Consider the following 18,964-nt stretch of genomic DNA (forward strand, 5'->3'; position numbering starts at 1 on the left):
CACTATGCTGGTCTCTATCTGTAATGCGCTCCCCTATTCCCTTCCTAAGAATATCCCGTTGCTTTTTTTTTTTATTCAGTGTTCATGCAATTGGCATCCGCTCATCCATCACCACACATCAAATTCTCAGGCTAACCCAAGCCCCTTCTGTCTGCTTTTTCTGGGAGCATCAATGGATATAGCTGATTCATAAACATACTCATTTGAAAGTCCGCCTTGTAATTAAGTCAGTTCAATGGACTGCCAGATTCTTTACTTCTCTTCAGTAGCTCTCCTTCTCATTACAGGTTAATTAACCTCAGACCAAGGGTTCTTATTATGTTCCCAAAATAAATACAGAGCTCCTTTAATGGATAAACTTAGTGTGTATAAATTTAGCCAACTCATCTGAATCACAGCTCTTCCTGCCTGTGTCTTCTCAGTGGGCAGATACTGACCTCCACCAAAATAGCAAAAAAGAGAGGGTGCAGCTGAGAGATGGCTCCCCACACTATCGGATTTCTGCCTCCCGGGAGCCTTTTCCCATTTAAAGAGAAGTATGACGCTGGCTGGGGTGGAGGGAGAGGTGGGGGGGGAGGAATGCTTGGCAAGAACGTCTGATGAGAACGTCGGCCTCACCATGGTACTCAGCCACAGAATTCTGAATGGTTTTAATGGATCTTTTCAATCTACTTTGAAAAGTTTTAGTCTAACTACCATATAATCATTTCTACGAGAAAATATATTCCAAACACCTGACTTGAAAAACAAAGTTTGGGGTCGGGGGTGGGCGGTAAGAGATTAAGATGTACAAATTGCCAGTTACGAAAAACAGTCCCAGGGATGCAAAATAAAGCATAGAGAATATAGTCAATAATGTTATAATAACTATGCATGCTGTCAGATGGGTATTAGATTTAACAGGGTGTCACTTCATAAGTTACATAAATGTCTAGTCACTACGTTATACACCTGAAACTAATATACTGTGTATGTCAACTGTATTGCAAAAAAGTTTTTTAATAAAAAAATAATTTTGGAAAGCAGCCTATTACAACAAATCCGAGATAATAAAGAGAGGGCCCTGGCTGGTGTGGCTCAGTTGGTTAGAGCATCATCCTGAGCATCTGAGGGTTGTGGGTTCAATTCCCACTCAGGGCACAAACCCAGGTTGCAGGTTTGATACCAGTTAGGGTGCATATGGACGGCAACCAATAGATATTTTTCTCACACACTGATGTTTCACTTTATCTCCCTCCCTCCTTCTCTCTCTAGAATAAAAAAACACATCCTCGAGTGAGGATAAAATAAATAAGTAAATAAGTAAAAGTAAAAGAGAGGGGGAAGCTCGTGGAAGGGCTACCATATAAAGTGAACTCAGACAGACAGATTGTGACAACATAAGTAAAAAGCACTTAGGATGACGATGCTATAAGGAGTGGACCTGAAGTTTAAAAAGAGAAATAGCAGGGTACTCTCTAGATTAACCTAATTCATAGTTGGCTAGATTTTTTCTTTTTTAAGAGGAAGAGGTAAATCCTAAGAAAACAACTGGATAATGGGGATTAGCACAACAATCTCCCCAAACCTCCCGGTTAGATAGTATCTGACGGCCATTAAAAGTCCAGCCCAATTTCCTACCAACTTATTATGTCATATCATAGGTGTCCAGAGTGGTGACTGTGGAGGTTTATCAGAATCATCTGGGAAAATAAAAAGCACAAAATTAAGAAAACTAAATTAAAGTCAGAAAAATGTGCCCAGTTTTTGCAATGGACTGAATGTTTGTGCCACCCAATTCGTGTTGAAGCCTAAGTCCCCAATGTGATGGTTTGGAGGTGGGGCCTCTGGAAGGTAAGTAGGTTTAGTTGATATCATGAGGGTGGCCCCCATTATGGGATTTCTAATGACCTTTCTAAGAGTCAAGAGAGACTCTGCAGCATGCTGTTCCCTCTCATGTGAGGACGTAAGGAGAAGCAGGCAGTCTGCAACCCTGAAGATGCCCCTCGCTAGAACGCCATCAAGCTGGCACTGATCTCAGGCTTCAGGACTCCAGAACTGTGAGAAATAAGTGTCTGTTCTTTATAAACCAGTCTGTGTTCTGTGGTATAGCAGCACAAGTGGGCTTAACGCAGTTTTGTTTCTAGTAGAGACAGTAAAAGATCTTACTTAGCTCATTCCATCCTACTTTGCCAATATGTACGAGCTAATCAAGGTTTTACGTATTGAGTCCTCACGCAATGCTGTTGATTGGTTCTGTGACTTTAATCAAAACAATGCAGGCTAATAGATATAAACAAGAGTTAAGTTCCTATGGTATCTCATTAACACAATCAAGGTCCGATGGTCATCGAGGACCTGCTGTACACGGGAAAGAAGTGACTAACAAGATTCATGAGGGAGCTATTGAAATATATGATGTGCAACTGACACAAAGGGGTTAGAACCATGCACAATGGTCCTTGGTCCCTGACAAAGCCTTCGCACATTAAAGCGACAGAGGCAAGTAAGGCAAACCTTAAACAGGGCCTCAGCTGGCATCTGCTCAGGCGATCGGTGGAATTGTGCTCAGCACTGGCAATTCTCCTCGGCTAGAAAACATCTGACCCTTACCTTCTGGCAAAAAAATTTTTTTTAAGAAATCAAGCAGCCAATTTGTGTTACAGATGAGTTAAGACAGGTGCTCCTGGACCACAGAGCCCCAGAGGGACCTACTGGATTAATCAAGCCGAGGCTGGTTCAGAATTAAAAACAAGTTCTGGGCCAGTGGTTCTCAACCTCGGCTGCCCATTAGAATCACCTGGGAATCTTTAAAATCCTGATTTCTGGGCCTCGTCCTCCGGAAATTCTGTTTCTTTGTTATGGGGTGGGGCCATAATTCTGTAACAAAGAAACAGACTTTCCGGAGGATGAGGCCCAGAAGTCAGGATTTTAATAAGATTCCCAGGTGATTCTAATGGGCAGCCAAGGTTGAGAGCCACTGTTCTAGGTCATCACAGCGCTGAGCACAGGAAGAGCCAATGGAAGTTTGTCAGTGAAGAACAGGAGAAAAGGAAAGGAAGGACAGTTACGTTCAAGTTTAGGAGGCCGAAAATTACAATGGGAAAGAAATTTATCTATGTACCTCAGAAATATACTGAGAGAGGGGAAAAACATGCAAAAACATCGTAAAGAACTATTTATACAGCAAGATAAATAGGGTTGTCTTTTGGATGAAAGTTATATTGGTGATAATTTGTATTCCTACCTTTTCCTACCCCCACCCACTTTGTAAAAGAAATTTACTATTTTTAATAAAAGAAAATACTTAAAGACATCTAATCTTAAATAATGACAATTTCCTAATATAACTTAATAGTAAAACCCTTAATTTAGGATGTTAACTTACATATATAAAATACAGAATAAGCCCATATACTCTCAAAGGATAAATGACAGCTTCTGAAGACTGAGAATTTCTCACATTGCCCAGAGTTAAACTTCTTTATCATAGTGTACAACTGTTTTCTTCTAAAAAATTATGTTCCTATAAAAATAACTTCAGGATAACATTAATATCCCATTAACATTAATGTGAAAATGACACTATTTCATAGTTTATCAGCTCAATAAATTTTGCTTTAGTTCAGTGATGTTGAAAAATGAAGGCCTTTATGAGTTCCCCACACTTATAATTACTCAGATTTATATAGTTTCTGGACTTAAGTTTTCATCACAATGTTAAACAGATGTGATACTAGGTTTATAATTCTAGGGGACTCTTTTACCAAATAATTACCATTGATGGAAAGCAGGTTTCCGCATCTTGAATGGACATCCTTTCACTACATCAAGGAAAAGTGCTTGGAAAGAAGTCATATAGTGTGTATTACAAATACACTATTACATCAGGGGCTACTATCTGTCCATTATCTAAAATAAGCTTCCTTCACAAAATAACATTTGGGAAACTTCTCTTAATGTGCTTTATCTAAAATGAAAGTTCTTGGATAAAAGAAATCATTTCTTTCTAGTCATGACCATACCCATCCCACTTCTTTACATAGAGTTGTTAGATTTATGACTAACTTTCATTCTCTAGCCATGGTTCAGCGAAGGGGGAATGCAACGCCTCTTCTAAATCATCAACCAAATTCTTATCTTGGTCATAAAGAAATAGACTTTGTTGATTTCGAAATTATAAGCAACTAGGAAGTCTGGGTTTAGTATCTCTGGGTTTATTACCCTTGCTGTAGCACACCAATGTCCTCCAACTTAACAGGCAGTCTCCACCCCAGTGCTTTACCAGAAATGCACACTGTCAGATCATGATGAGGTTCCTTTTTACAAAGGAAACACGTTTAATATTTTCCCGGCCGTCGTGTAAGGTTGTCTGTACTGTACAAATTGGTCCACATGGCAAGTGGTATCTGATGCTTCAAAATAGAGTCTGACAAGATGGAACACAGTGAGTCTCTGTACTTCACTGAAATGAGGTCCAGGGAAGGAATTCTAGGGGTTCGGGGAGAGGGAGGTGGTGGTGGTGGTGGTGATGGTGGTAACCACATCACATAGAGATACTTGTCTGTGTCCCTGACAGAGCTGAATCTACTTTCAAAAGCCTGGAGTTGGGACCCCTCGGTTAGCTTCATGACCTCAGACAGCTCCTGGATTACAAAGCAAATCCACCGCAAAGCGAGCCTACTGGAACTTCAGATATCGCCCAGTGCCCCTAGTTTCCCTACTTCCTGGGCACCAAATCCCACTAACTTTTCAGCTCTGCACTGAGGCGTTTCCCCCTTCAAACAAACAATAGGCAGAAAGCTTGTACCCAAGCTTCTCAAGTCGCCCAAACACCCTCAAGGATTTGCTATAATCAAATTCCCACTGAGGGGACTTTGGGGTTGACTGTGATTATGTCTGGCTGTGCCCCCAATGCAGCTCATCTGAATGTGCACACACAGGTTGTTACATTTTACCAAAAAAAAAAAAAATTAAAAGCCGGGCAGCAAATTATAATACACTGCTGTTAAAGAAAGGAGGAAGAAGAGGAAGAGGAGGAGGAGGAGGAGGAGGAGGAGAATGAAGGACAAATATAAATAGCAGTTGTTTGGGGAGGCTTGTAGTCTAGGTAATGTTTCATCATTTTTGTACTTCTATGTTTTCCAGTTTCTTGAAAGAGAAATAGATTACTTTTAAAATGCAAATGTTTAATAATAAAGATTCCAAGGCTTCCATAATTTGAGATCAGTATTTGAAATCTAATTTCAAAGCAAGCATAGTGTTCATTAAATTTCATGCCCTTAATGCAAGTGAAACCTCAAGGAACGTGGTTGTTCTTTGAAAAAACAAAAACAAAAAAGGCACACAGACACCAGCAGGTGCTGCCCAGAGCTATTACAACAGCGGTCTCCCACTGCCAGGGGCTACCAGGGCAGCTGTTAGCATGAATGAAATGCTTGAAAACCCAGTATGGTCACACTACCCATGAATTTAAGAAATACTTTGTTCCACCACCACCACCACAACAACAAAAAATCAACCAAGGACACAAATCTGAACATGAGCCACTGGCCACTCAGTTCACAGCTCAGTCACCAGGACATGCAGATATTCTGTGTAACTCACTAGAGTCGGTCGCTGCAGCTACTAAAATAAGTCTGCCTTGTATGGAGACTGATTATGATGTCAGTTTGGTTTGAAAAAATTAACTTCCAGACAAGTAAGGCAGAGCCCACCTGGTAGCCTTCACTAAGAACCCCTGTTCTAAAAGCTAGAAACCTAAAACTTTCCTTTCTTCCTCATAGAACTTAAAATATACCATGCTTCCTGAGAGAGAGAGAGAGAGAACAAAACAAAACGTAAACCTTGTCCTGAGAATTACAAAACATTATTTAAAGCCCCAGCCTCTGCGACTTGGTGAGAGACATTGGGCCAGTGGGTGTCGCCCCTGCAATGCCCCTGGAAGCCAGAGTCTTGTCAAGCGTCGTCGGCTGATGTTGTCTGCTGGCTAAAGGTAATCACTGGGCACCTGCCAGCAGAGGCATGCATGAGCCTTGGTGCAGCTCCATGGCAGCCTTCCGCATGGCCCTCACTATAAAGGCAAGCTTGTGCCCTCAAAGTCCCCATACACAGACTGCCAACCCCTCTCCCCACCCCCTCTTTCCTTGTCTGGCAACAAAGAGAAGGGATTCAACTTCAAATCTTCTTCCTGGGTTATTTTCTCTGTTCTCGGCATCTCTATTCCATGCAGTAACTGCACTCACTTTTTACTGCATTCTCCTCTTCCATTCCTGTCTCCTCTCACATCCCTGGTTCCCTGAAACAAGCTGGACTTAGCTCTACCAGCCCGTGTGTATCAATTAACAAACAATCAAACCCAGCACCAAGGAGCTTCAGGTCCTCCTCAGTTGGTATGGGGAACGGGGTTGCAACGGGAACGCTGCTCCTCTCCACAACACTGCACAGAGCATCGCTCGTCATTGTCCATAGGTTCACTGCCCTCACTAGACCAGCCTCCGTGAGGCCAGGGACCTTTCTCAGCAGTTCGTGGCAGATGGCAGGCACGTAATCAAGGTGTTGAATTAATGCAGGATATGTGCCATACAGGTGCACTGACCGTAGCATGGACAAAGAGGACGTCAAAGTGGTGGGGTCACAGATGACATCTGAGCACAGAGATTCATAAAGTAACAGGTAACCAGGTGAAGGAAGGTGGTGAGACATCTGAGGCTCAACTGATATGCATGCACATTTATATCCTATGTCATCTACCACAGACATTATTAATGGCAGCAGCTACAATTTTTGGAGCACTGACTAGATGTGAGTCACCAGGGATATAGTGGTGAGGTCAACACCTACCTCTACCTTCCAGGGGATTTAGAGGGAAGACACAATTTGTTTAACTGTTTGCTAACTACTATTTGTGTACCAAGCGTTGCAAGAGAAGGACTGAATGTTAGCAGGTACTTTATAGCACAGACCCCTGAGTGACTGGGAGGAGGGCGTCAGTTAGATGAATGAGGATGGGAGCGGGAGGGAGAAAGTAGCCCAGGCAGAGGAAACAGGTCCATGGAGATCTAGGGCAGGAAAGCACTGGGCACATCAGAGCATGTTTTTCAAACTGCAGGTCACAACCCATTACTGGATTGTGAAATTAGTTGAGTCAGTTGTGACCTACATTTTGCTAAACATGAAATAAGGTTGAATGGAAAATCAGTGCAAAGCACACACGGTTGTTGGATGAAACCTGTCCCAGTCACATATACAGTTACAAAAACATCAGTGCCCTGGGTTGCCACGTAAACTTATTTCTGGCTGTGTAGTCCACACTGCAACCACTATGCAACACGCATGGAAAGTGAGGAGCGGCACAATGGAAGATTAATCCTCCCAACCAGCCTACAGGTTAGGGATTATGTCTGTTTCACAGCAGAGAACCAACTGCTTGCCTGAGATCACCCAGCTTATCCAGATGGGAGGAAGATTTGAAGCTACAGAAGAACCTCCCAACTACACAAGGCTAAAATGCTATCGGTACAAATGGGTGCTAATGAGTGGAATTACCATTCCAATTCTAAATCCAACCTGTAGATATGGGTATCTGTGCTTTAAAGGACATCTCGGACAAGAAAACATACCCCAAATGACAAGATTAACTGAGAAAACGACCCTGGTGTGTCTGGTACAGGGCAGGCAATCCTGCTCGTCATATTGAGTGTTTGCCGGATTGCACTGCCAATTCTCCACTAGCTGATTCCGGTATTTTTCTATTATACTACCTAATAAAGGGTTAAGTATGCAGTCCACCTGTTTCTGGCTTCTGTTTTCTTCTTTCCCATAAGATAATTTTCTGAGCCAAGTGCACAGAAGGCCCTCACATCTGGTGGGTTGAACTTCATTTAATAAATAAACGAATGCATGCCTCTTAATGCTGGTTATCCTTCTCCAGAGAAGAAAAATCCTTCCTTGTTGGCAGAAATCATTCAGATCAAGATTTGTTGACATAGAGAATATTCCAAGTTCTAAATGTTCTTACCTAGGAAAATGTGAACGCCAAATAAGCAACTGACAGTGAATACATATTTGAATAAAAGTCTTTATAATCATGGCCACCACCACTGTTTGTTCCAAGCCCCCAGGAGCACTAATGTCCTGTTGACTAGATTAATCCAGTTCATTAGACTAATGCTAACTATCAGTGCAGCAAAGGCCTCATACTTTCACATTATTCTGAACATGCTTTTCTACATTATTTTCAGAATGCTAAATAAATGCCCAAAAGGTAGCTAAAATAAATGGTTAAGAACTCCTTAGCCATGCAACTTGAGGAAACCTCTTGTTCTCCGTCTGGGTTTCCATTTCTGAAAAAGCAGTGTAAGCAGGTTAGGCCACTTACAAGCCAACTCGGTCTACCATCAAGTGGCAAGTCACACGAAGCCACCTCCACTGCTTTTTCAGAGGCGAGGGGAGCAGGAAACTTGTCCCAAAGCCTGGGAGGAGACCCGAAGACCCTGCCTCTGGATTTCCTGATGATTTCCCCACTGTCTCACATCTCCGCCAGGGTCTGGAGACAAAGATAGTCCTTCCCCAATTCATAGGATTTTAGTTTTCCAGGTCTAAAATCCTATGGATTCATATATTGCAAAACACCAACAGAACAGACCATTTATAGCACAGAGACCTTGATGATGGAGCTTAACATTCCCTACTTGAAGAATGAAAGGATCCCAGGCTCTGGGTCTACGAGGAGAATAAATGCTATCTGACTAAGTGTCCATGCGAAGGCCTGACTTTTGGAGAGAAATTTACAAGGAGGGCCTTCTGCCTTGTGAGTTAATTGGGGCCTACTTTCAAAAACAGTCCAAGACGGAGTCTCAAACCCTGTTAACAGGGAGTGGGCAGGTGCCTACTTGTTGGGGTCCTGCCCCAGCAGGTCCAGGGACTCCCAAAGGTGTGGACGGAGTCGGCAAAGAAGGAATGACACAGAGGCAGCGTTCAGTTGATCAGCATAGTGAAGTTCTCTCTTTATTCTCCTGTTATATCTGTATTTATACCATTTGATTTTAATCCTATCCATTCTATTCCAAAGGTTAGGGCATTTGTTATCTCCATTCCAAGGTCACTACTCTATTCTGTTAAGATACAAGGAAGTAACTGAAGGAGATTATCCTAAGTAAAGATTATGTAGCTTAAGCGTGACTGTTCGTAGTTAAAGTGATTAACTACCCTCCTGGCACTTAGTTAAGGGGTTTTACTGATCCCCTTCCTTAGTCCTGTTAATCCCTAACTCCAGGGAAAAATCCGAACCTGGGGAAACAACCTTTCCCAGAGAGGTGGCCTTGGTTAAAACACATAGCGCTAAGAAGGGGAGCAAACATATTAAGAACAGTATGCCATATACGCCAGGTCCCTTGAAACATATGCTGTGCAGATGTTTCTTCCTGCAGCGACTGTGTCAAGCAGCAAGGATGGACTGGCTTCCGGCAAATTCCCCCTTTTTTATTTTTTTAAATGATAGCATGTGTAAATCAGAGGCCACCTCTCGGATTGGGTTAAGACTCGGAAGACCTGTTTGTGACTGCCAACAGGTCAGTCCGAGGCTTAACCCTATATCAGCTCCCCACACCTACTTAAAAGCCATTACAATCCACACTATACCTTTAAAACAAACATGTTATGGCCAACACAAATCCATGGTAGAAGGCCTTCCAATATTCCTTCTGCACATGCAACCCATTAGGTTCAAAATATGGATTATTTAAAAATTAACAGCAGCATCCAACTTATGTTGAGTGCTTATACAGGAAGCATTGTGTGAATCACCTTACACTCTCTTTCATTCATGGCATCTAACATAAGTTTGCTACCATTGCCATTTTATAGATAAGGAACCTGAGGCTCAAAAGTGAACTGACTGGGACAATGGGATAGCCACGCTCAAGAGAATGAATTTGGATCCCCTACCTCACACTATACACAAAAATTAATAACTCTAATGGATCAAAACCTAAATGTAAGAGCCAAAAGTATAAAACTCTTAGAAGAAAACAGAGGGATAAATCTTCATGAACTCCGATTTGGAAATAGATTCTAAAATATGACACCAAAAGCAAAAGCAACAAAAGAAATAGATAAATTAGATTTCACCAGAATTTAAAACTTCCATGTTTCAAAGCACACGATCAAGAAAGTGAAACACACACACACACAGAAATGATATACCTGATAAGGCACTTGTATCTAGAATATCAAGAACTCTTAGAATTCAATGATAAAAAGACCTCGAATAGACTTTTTTTCTAAGAAGATACACAAATGGCTAACAAGCACCTGAAAAGATGCTCAACATCATTAGCCATCAGGGAACTATAAACCCGCCAGGAGATACCACTTCATCATCAGTGTGGCGCAGCCACTTTGGAACACAGTCTAGCAATCCCTGTAAAAGGCAAACAGAGACATCACAGCAATCCCACTCCTAGAGATACATCTAAGAATAATGAAACAGATGCCCACACAAAATACGTATATGAACGTTCACAGCAGAATTATTTACAACCAAATGGCTGAAACAACACAGACGAACATCAAATGATGAATGGATAAACAAAATATGGTATGCCCATACAGCGGAACGTTATATGGCCAGGAAAGGAATGAAGTACCGACACATGCTACAACATGGATAAAAACATTATATAAGTGAAAGAAGCCAATCACAATCACAACAGACCACGTACTATATGATTCCATGTATATAAAGTCTCCAGAATGGGCAAGTATACAGAGACAGATAGTGGAGTGGTTCTTGCTTAAGGGGGAGAGGCGATTGAGTAGCAGCTGAAGGGTGCAAGGTTTCTTTCTGAGCTGATGAAATGGTCTAAAACTGATTGTGATTATCATTATACAACTTCGAATATGCTAGAAACCACTGGATTATACATTTTAAATGGGTGATTTATATGGTATGTGAATTTTATCTCAATAAAGATGCTACAATAAAAAAAGGGAAATAAGATATTGAGCAGAGGAAACAGTTCACACCTGGTTTCCTACAAGCAATGTGCCCAGGCCCTGAACACTATACTGAACTGCCTTCCAAAATAGAAAAGACCACTCCTCAGTCACCTGTCCAAATCCATACTTCTTCCAGCAAAGCACGTAGGGCATAAGGCACCTTGAAAATCACCTTCAAATAGCTTCTAATTTTAATTTGTCAGATAGAAGAGCAAAGGCATGCACCACACACTAATCATTATAAAGCATAGTATAGTACATGCCTTTGCTCTTCCGGTAATAATGCATAATACAGGATACATTATATAACATAGATTACGACATACTGTATATAATATAATACAGATGATGATCCCAAGAGATGACCACAGAGAGGCAGATCACATCCAAGGAAACATAAAACAGATTTATTTCCACCCAAGGAAAAAAATAAACATTTCCCCTAAACACTGACTACAATAATTTATAGCGAAGCAAAATAGAGTAAAATCTCCAACATTTACTCATCCTGAACATGTCCAAAACAAAGGGGGGGGGGTTATGATTATGTTCAATTTCTCCATGTTAATTAAAACAGGAACTTGATATCCGGGATCTGAGGTTTATTTCTGGTACAGGTCTTAGCAAAGCACGTATTCCGTTGTGGAAATCCACCTCTTTACTGTTGAGGTCTGAAATTACCTAAAAATGCACTAAGTCATTAGCTCAGAGAGAATGTGTGCCTTGGGCCTCATTTTAAAGGGGTTCAGTCAGTGAAACCACTAAAGAGTCGTAAGGGGGTGCAGCAAGCCATCCTCTCTCAGGGACTCTGGGATGAGACTGCCCTTCTCTCTCTGACACTAGGCTACTACCTCCCCCTTGTGGCCACCCTGGGGGTTACAGGCCTCAACCCAAGATCTCCTTAGGAGCCTGTGAACAAACACAAGAGCAAAGCCGTTTCCATTATTGACCACCTTCACTGTGAAGGCCATGGCCATGTGAAGTTCTCGCAGTACCAACTACTGTGAGAATGTCATTTGGTTAATTATTTATTAACGAGTACCACTAACAAGTACTTGGTGTATCAGGGACTTAACAAGAATCTTCAAAGCTTTAACTTGAATAGAACTAACTGGCTATTGCCTACCCTGAGAATTAAACAGGTGAACTTTAGAACAAAATGTTTTTAAACTGGGGGGCTAGTCGCGGGGGGGGGGAAGCCTTCTAAATTTAGATATTGCACCTGAATTCTGAAGATAAGTGGTAAAAATAGATTACTCTGAATACGTATAAAATAGCAAAACCTTGGGAATGGAACTTTTTTTTTCTTTTATCTGAAAGGGACAGAGAAAATATTTTTAGGGCCATTATTCATAGTCTTGGAAAACCCAGTCACATTCTTACTTCTGACATATAGGTAGGGTCAAGAATAACATGCAAAGTCAGCTAGGTGAGTTTCAAACAAACCCTGACTTCTCAAACCTCGCATTCCCATCACCATTCATTCGCAGGCATAATGAAGAAGCTAGTGCAGTTCTGAGGTGACTTAAGAACCAGTCAGCATGGATACACAGAAAGATACACACAGAGAGCCTAGAGATGGGATAAATCAGACCACTTTGCATGAAAGGGTTAGACAAATCATCAAACTGGCAATCGGGATCCATATTACAAAGAGCTGGAAGGTGTTAATCAATATACTGAATTTTACATGGAAACCAGATAACAGACACTGTGATCAGCCTCTTATTTGTCTCAGGGGAAATAACATTTCAGGACACTATAGTGGGGAAAGCATGAAGGAGGATGTAGGCCAGGGACTGACAGGTAACTTTGTCTGACACACCAACCTGTGTGGACCAATCACCGCTGCCCACAGTTCTACGTGCTGGAGTCTAAGAGCCAGTCTGGACTCCTCGGGCAAGGGCTCAACCAAATACCAACGTCTGCCAAGGGCAATGGACAAAGGGATTGTGCACTGTTTCTGTCTTCCTTCTGCACCTTTCTAAGCTTAGCATTCCTGAATTTAGTGTGTCCTTCTCTGTTTACAAATGGAAAAGTTGGGCCAGAGAAATGAAGTTAATTCAAGGCCATACAACTAGTTAGTGGCTGAATCAGGTGAGCAACCGAGACTCTGATTCCATATCTGAACTCACAAATCTAGGTGGGAGAAGACAGAGTTCATATACGGTTGCTAGTAATTAAAAAAAAAAAAAAAAAAAAAAAAAAAGCTAACGTTTGTTCTGAAAAACCCTTGAAATAGAAGCAACACTGTCTCGGGAACTTTCACAGAAACTATCCTGTGGTTAAAAACACATTCTTCCCCCTTTGCAAATAGGAACCTAACGTTTCCTGCCTGCCTGTCAATCAGAACAACACAACATCTCCTCAAGGTTTATTCACGGCGGTTAGAGAAAGAGAAAGTGTGCGTGAGAGGGAGCGGGTGCTGTGCAGACCTTCAGTGCTTCCTTCAGAAACGAAGTCTCCCCGTGGGAAGAAGAGCTGAGAAGTGTTCTTCCCTGCAAGTCCTCATGGCACCCTCAGGCTTGAAAGAACAGTGGGTGCCGTGAGGGGGGAAATGTGTGGCGAGAGCTTTCCATGCTTACCTGCTCTAAGGTCAGCTGCTTAGAAATGGTATCGTTCTCCAGCTTCTTAATTTTCTTCATCAGTTTGTTGACCTGGAATTCCTGCTCCTGCTCGAGGTGCTGCTCCAGTTCGGCTTTCTCATGCTGCAACTGGAAAGTGAAACACACACAGACGCTGTGGAAACCCCGGCTCCAGAGGCTGGTTACACGGAGAGACATCACCGCAAGAGCGACGCTGCTCACCTCTGCTCATATATGCCCAACGTGTGCCTAGTAACTGCTGCTCGCCGGTCCCCTAACTTAGAACCAGCAATTACACTGCACACACACACACACACAGGCACTCGATCTTAACCAAAGGCCGAGAGATGAAAGGACAAATACATTACGAGCATCAAACCATGATTACATGGATTTCAATTTTAAAAAACATTAAGTGGTTGCCTCTGTAGAGAGGAACTGGGAGGCTAGGGAATGAGGAAGGAAGGAAACTTACTTTTTAACATAGAACCATAGGCATAAAAATTAATAAATTAAAAAAGAAATTTTGTACTGTCAGTAAATGAATTACACAGTTTACTCAGAGTTACATAATGTGTGTAGAGAGGAAATAAATGTTACAATCACAACACATACTTCCTAAATTATTCTGGATGCTGTTTCCCAATGTTCTAGAGAACATGCTTTGGCAAAAATAATTCATTATCTTCCTATAATGAGATCATACATCACACCTCCTACCATCTTTCTTAAAAACCAAGAGGGGGAAAGCCTCTTATTTATGCAATTAAATAAGTTGGAAGAGAAAATACAAAAAAATAATTTACTCCAACCTTCAAAAAGGAGTAACAGAAACCCAGTGGACACAAGACAAGTGGGGTTTTCAACAGTCCCCAGGCGCTCGTTGGACATCTCAAGTGGAGGGTTGCTGGTCCATGGCAGGGATTGGAAGAAACAGTGTGCAAGGGCCTGCTGTGTTCAGAACCCAGGGGAGATTAAGTAAAAGCTATTGAAACACAATGAAGGAACTCGCGCTTTATTTGGTTTAAGATGACACTGCTCCCTCGTTTTCCCTTCAAATGCATTTCTTTGCACAGACGCTGTATCCCAGGCCTTCACATGCGTTAGGCAGGCATGATCACCCCCACTTTTTATGTCACAACAAGGTTCCTGGACCAAGGCAATTCGGCTAGAAAGCAGCAGAACCCGGAACCAAAACCCCACTCTGAACACCAAACGGGTGCTTCCCGAACTGGATCCTGAGCAAACCCCTAAGACGGGTCGACTCTAGACTCCTCCACCCACTCATGCCTAGTGCACCCTCGGCAAGTCAAACGATTAAGCACAGAAAATGATGCCCCGCAGGCTCGCCCAAGGGGTGCTGTGTCTCTTTGTAAACCCTGCAGAGGGTGCGATGGACAACAGCGCAGGCTCACCAGGACCTGATCAGCCTCTAAATGGCTACCTGCCCCTGCCCACCTCTGACAATTCCCACTGCTCTGAACGCACAGATTTGGTGGGGGGGAAAAAAAAGGTTAAAATCCAACATCATCTTCTAACACTGGAAATGTTGACTACACAGATGCTGTTATTCCTCCAACTGTTTTTGATATGCAACTAAAAAAAAGAAAAAAAAAGAAAAAGCTGGTCAACCTTGCAGGGACCCAGAAAAAAGCAGATGTGAGGAGGTGCTTACAGTGACAAGTCTATTTTTAGCCAGCTCTTTACAACTCAGGTTCTGCAAGATCAAGCAGTAATTAAAAGAACTATGAAGAACGGACAGCGAACAAGAAGAGTTCCTGGCATTTCAGACATAAAAGGTCCAAATGGGAAAAAATATGACTTATGAGAAGAAAAAAACAAAAAACAAACACAGCAAAATGGGTACATCTATCTGTGGATACTATGCTATAGTTGAGATAGTATCTTTACCTTAAAATAGTTTATCAACACTAAGCTTAAATGATATCTACTGGTTTTAGAAAAATGAACTTTACAACCTTTAAATCATTTGCTAAAGCTTTTTTGTTAAAGCTGTGGTTTCCTCCAATATGTTTCCAATTGCTGCTATTTTTATTTGAGAGAACCCCCTCCCCCCCATCCTTTATTAAGGTTAGGCTTTGGTCCTGGGGGAAATTAACACAATAAAGGATGCAATCTGAAGATGGAAAATCTCTTCCCCACCAACATTAATCTTAAAAAAGAGAAGGTTCTCATTGGCTTACTGGAAAATATTCATATTGGGACAGATGGTGTAATTCTATCAATATCTGATTAATAAATCTGTAAAAGCTCTCCATTTTAAGAGGTTTCTCACTCTCAAAAGCTATACTCCAAGGAAAATTGGACGGTAAAGCTGTCGTTACCAGAACTCAAGTTAGGTCCCTGGGTTACACTAACCCATTTGGAAAATATCAAGTCACCCTGAGATCTGTTTGCCAAAAACTCAGTTTTCATCTTCCCCAAAAGACAGATGAAACGAACAGCTTTGCTGCCTGCTGTGTTCTGCCATCTCTCAGGTGACATGCAATGCAAAAGCAGGGCATAAAGTTTCTGCAGAGAACACTGGGAACAGAAAATATGCTTCTTCCTTGAAACAAAGAATCCAGCAATAAAAAGAGAAACAGAGAGAGAAACACAGAAACAACCCCCTCCCCCCAAAAAATCCACGAGATGAGAGTTAAGATGAACAAGACAGGGCGGGTGGGGGGGGGGGGGCGGGGGCAGAGAATTCTTGAGGAAACTAATAACCATGGAGTTTGCCTCATTACAGTTTGCATGAGAAAAATTTAGAAATTGTTCGTGTTTTAAATAGATACCATGCAAATTCAAACCATTTGGCCCCATAGGCTTAAACCAATACCCTGAATTCACCTATTTTAAAGCTGTAGCTCATGACACTACAAACACAAACCCTAAACGAAGCCTGGTTGAGGCTGGCCCAAGACTAACTATCAGAAATAAACTCCTGTTTCATCTCAGAGTAGCATCTTCAATACGGCCATAAAACTCAAGGCATGATTTTCAATTTCTAATCAAAGTCTTAATGCTTTTATGAGCAATTTTAAATCTCCCAAGAAGGTCAAAACATCCTGAACTAGAACAAAAAGAATTCAAACTAAGAAGTACATAGTCAAGCACATTCTACTAATGTGTTTAAAATATAGCTCATGTGTTTGCCTTAAATATACCTAAAGCAAAACGCTTGCTTAGGTATATTAAGTTATTTTTCAAACTCAGAATTTTCTATAAATGCACTTTTTATAAAGTAAATCTCAAGCATTATGGAATAGCCTTCTGTGTGCAATATATTGTTTACATTAACGAAAAAGGCAGCCCTGTGAAACTTAGGTCACATTATATAACAGATGATCCATCGAGGCGCAGTACATTTTCACTGGAATTAGGATTATATAAAGACTTGTTCCTTAGGAATCAGCATGAAAAATCTATCAACATTAACTGAAAAAGTCACAGGCAAAGCTATAACTCTAAATCTGTAAAATTCCAAGTACTACTGAAACGTGAGCATTTTCTTATTATATCTGATTCCATGTGTGGAGTCCCAAAGCAAATTTCCAGCCCATTTAAAAAAATACAAGTATAATGTTAATTTGACCTGAAACAGGCTAACTGTAAGCATCCATTCAGTTTTCAATAATTGTTGTCATATCATTTGTCAAGGCTTTCTGGTGACCTTTCTGTGGTCCAGTCCTCTTATATAAGTGAGTCAGGAACGCTTCACTACATTTATTCTGGGCAAAATTCTCTCTTGCAGGTAGAGGCACTGAAAATCGTTCACCGGAGAGACGCACCATAGGTGCACATGTAGGTGGGCTGGGTGACGTGTGTTTGCAAATCTGGGCTTGTTGCTAATCCAGCCCAGGCCAAGTGAGGCAAGCCTTCCGGCCACCAGCCCCAGGACTCAGCTTCCTCAATGCAACTTGAAAATACACTCAAGATGCCCCTGCCTCTGTTTTCACTCGTCAACACTCATATTTCTCTCTTGTGTACTCACCACAGTCCCACAACCATCTGCTTTAGGCAACATAAAGGCCACCATAAGACAATAACCACATTAAGTCATTGGACTGTCAACAATTATCACGTTATTAACATGAGCTTTGAAGAAGAGTTCAAAGGGGCTCGGAACACTGAGTCTCTCAAAAACCAACTTTTCACAACTGCTGCACTGAGCAGCCTGAGCAGAAAGTCAGCCTCCCACCTCAAACGGAGAGAACATCACCACTTAATGCCTCCCATGCCCACACTGATTCCCACCTCCTCCCCCTTCTGTTACTGGAACCATTATTCTCAGTCAACACCTCAGGTCTCTTCAGTTACCCAATGCCGTTAAGTCAGCCTCTGTAACAGCTGTCAAACACGCCCTCTTCTTTCTGAGCTCGTGCCCCAGTCTAGCTCAGGTCTTTGGTTCCTCTTCACTGGGCCAGTCAAAGCCTCCTAACAGATCTCCCAGGTCATCTGAGCAGACAAACCCTGTTACTTCAACACCCTGCTCAAAACCCTTCCATGGCACCCGGGGACTTAACTCCTTAGCATGGTGTTCAAGTCCCTCCACGTAAGTTTCCCATACTTTTCTTGTGCTATTTTCACACCCAGCCCCTTTGACAGTCTAAGGGAGGTTTGTAAACATAAATGCCTTCAGAGTCTAGGCATCTAGCAAACAAAAAATGAATGGGTCTAAGCATACGGAGTGGTAGCAACGGCCGGTAAAGGCAAAGCTTACAAGGTTTTAACATGAAACCCACCAGGCTGGGCAGCACTTCTGGAGGCTCCTCTGGTCCAGGGGCTTGCAGATGGCCAGCCCCGCTGGTCACACTGGACTCCTCTAACACAAGCTATTGCACACTTCCTGCCCCTGGTGCCCTCCGCCTAGAGTCCCTGAGTCTCTCTCTCTCCTTAAACTTACTGAAACTGGGGAATGGCTCAAAAGACATCTTCCAGTGTCTTCCCACACACCCTAGCACAAGGAAGACTCCCCCTCCTTTAAGCTGTGGCAGGTGTATTTTAATGCCTAGTTCATTGTGTTTTTCACATCCTTTCTATTAGCGACTTCTAAAAGCGGTCAACACTGCAAGGCATTAGTTACTATGTACCAAGCACTTTATGTACGTCAATACACTAAACCTCCATATTCTATGGTAGATACTATAGTCTGTACTTGACAAAGGATGAAACCACAGGTTAGAGAGGTAAGGTAACTTGCCTAAAGTCACACAGCTGGTAAGGGGTAGATTTGGGGTTAAAGCCTAGGTCTCTAGCTTCAAAGCCTTTGCCCTTACCCCTGATGTGTGCTGGGACCCTCGAGCACCGGGGTGCATTCTCAATCACCTTTATTAGCTCTGTGAAGGGCACTGACCAGGACTTACTCAATTCTTCTCCAGAGCATCTAGAGAACA

The 18,964-nt window shown here is 42.1% G+C and overlaps 1 protein-coding gene across 1 annotated transcript in view; it reads right to left on the reverse strand.

Annotated features, from left to right (window-relative positions):
* CCDC6 (coiled-coil domain containing 6) overlaps nt 1-18,964 on the reverse strand; it is a 107,011-nt gene that overhangs the window by 26,696 nt on the left and 61,351 nt on the right. Inside the window, exon 3 of the mRNA XM_036336807.1 lies at nt 13,566-13,694. Coding sequence (XP_036192700.1) covers nt 13,566-13,694 — 129 coding nt within the window. The remainder of the gene's footprint in view (nt 1-13,565; nt 13,695-18,964) is intronic.

Source organism: Myotis myotis, unplaced genomic scaffold (genome assembly GCF_014108235.1).
Source record: "Myotis myotis isolate mMyoMyo1 unplaced genomic scaffold, mMyoMyo1.p scaffold_m19_p_15, whole genome shotgun sequence".
Taxonomy (NCBI): Eukaryota; Metazoa; Chordata; class Mammalia; order Chiroptera; family Vespertilionidae; genus Myotis; species Myotis myotis.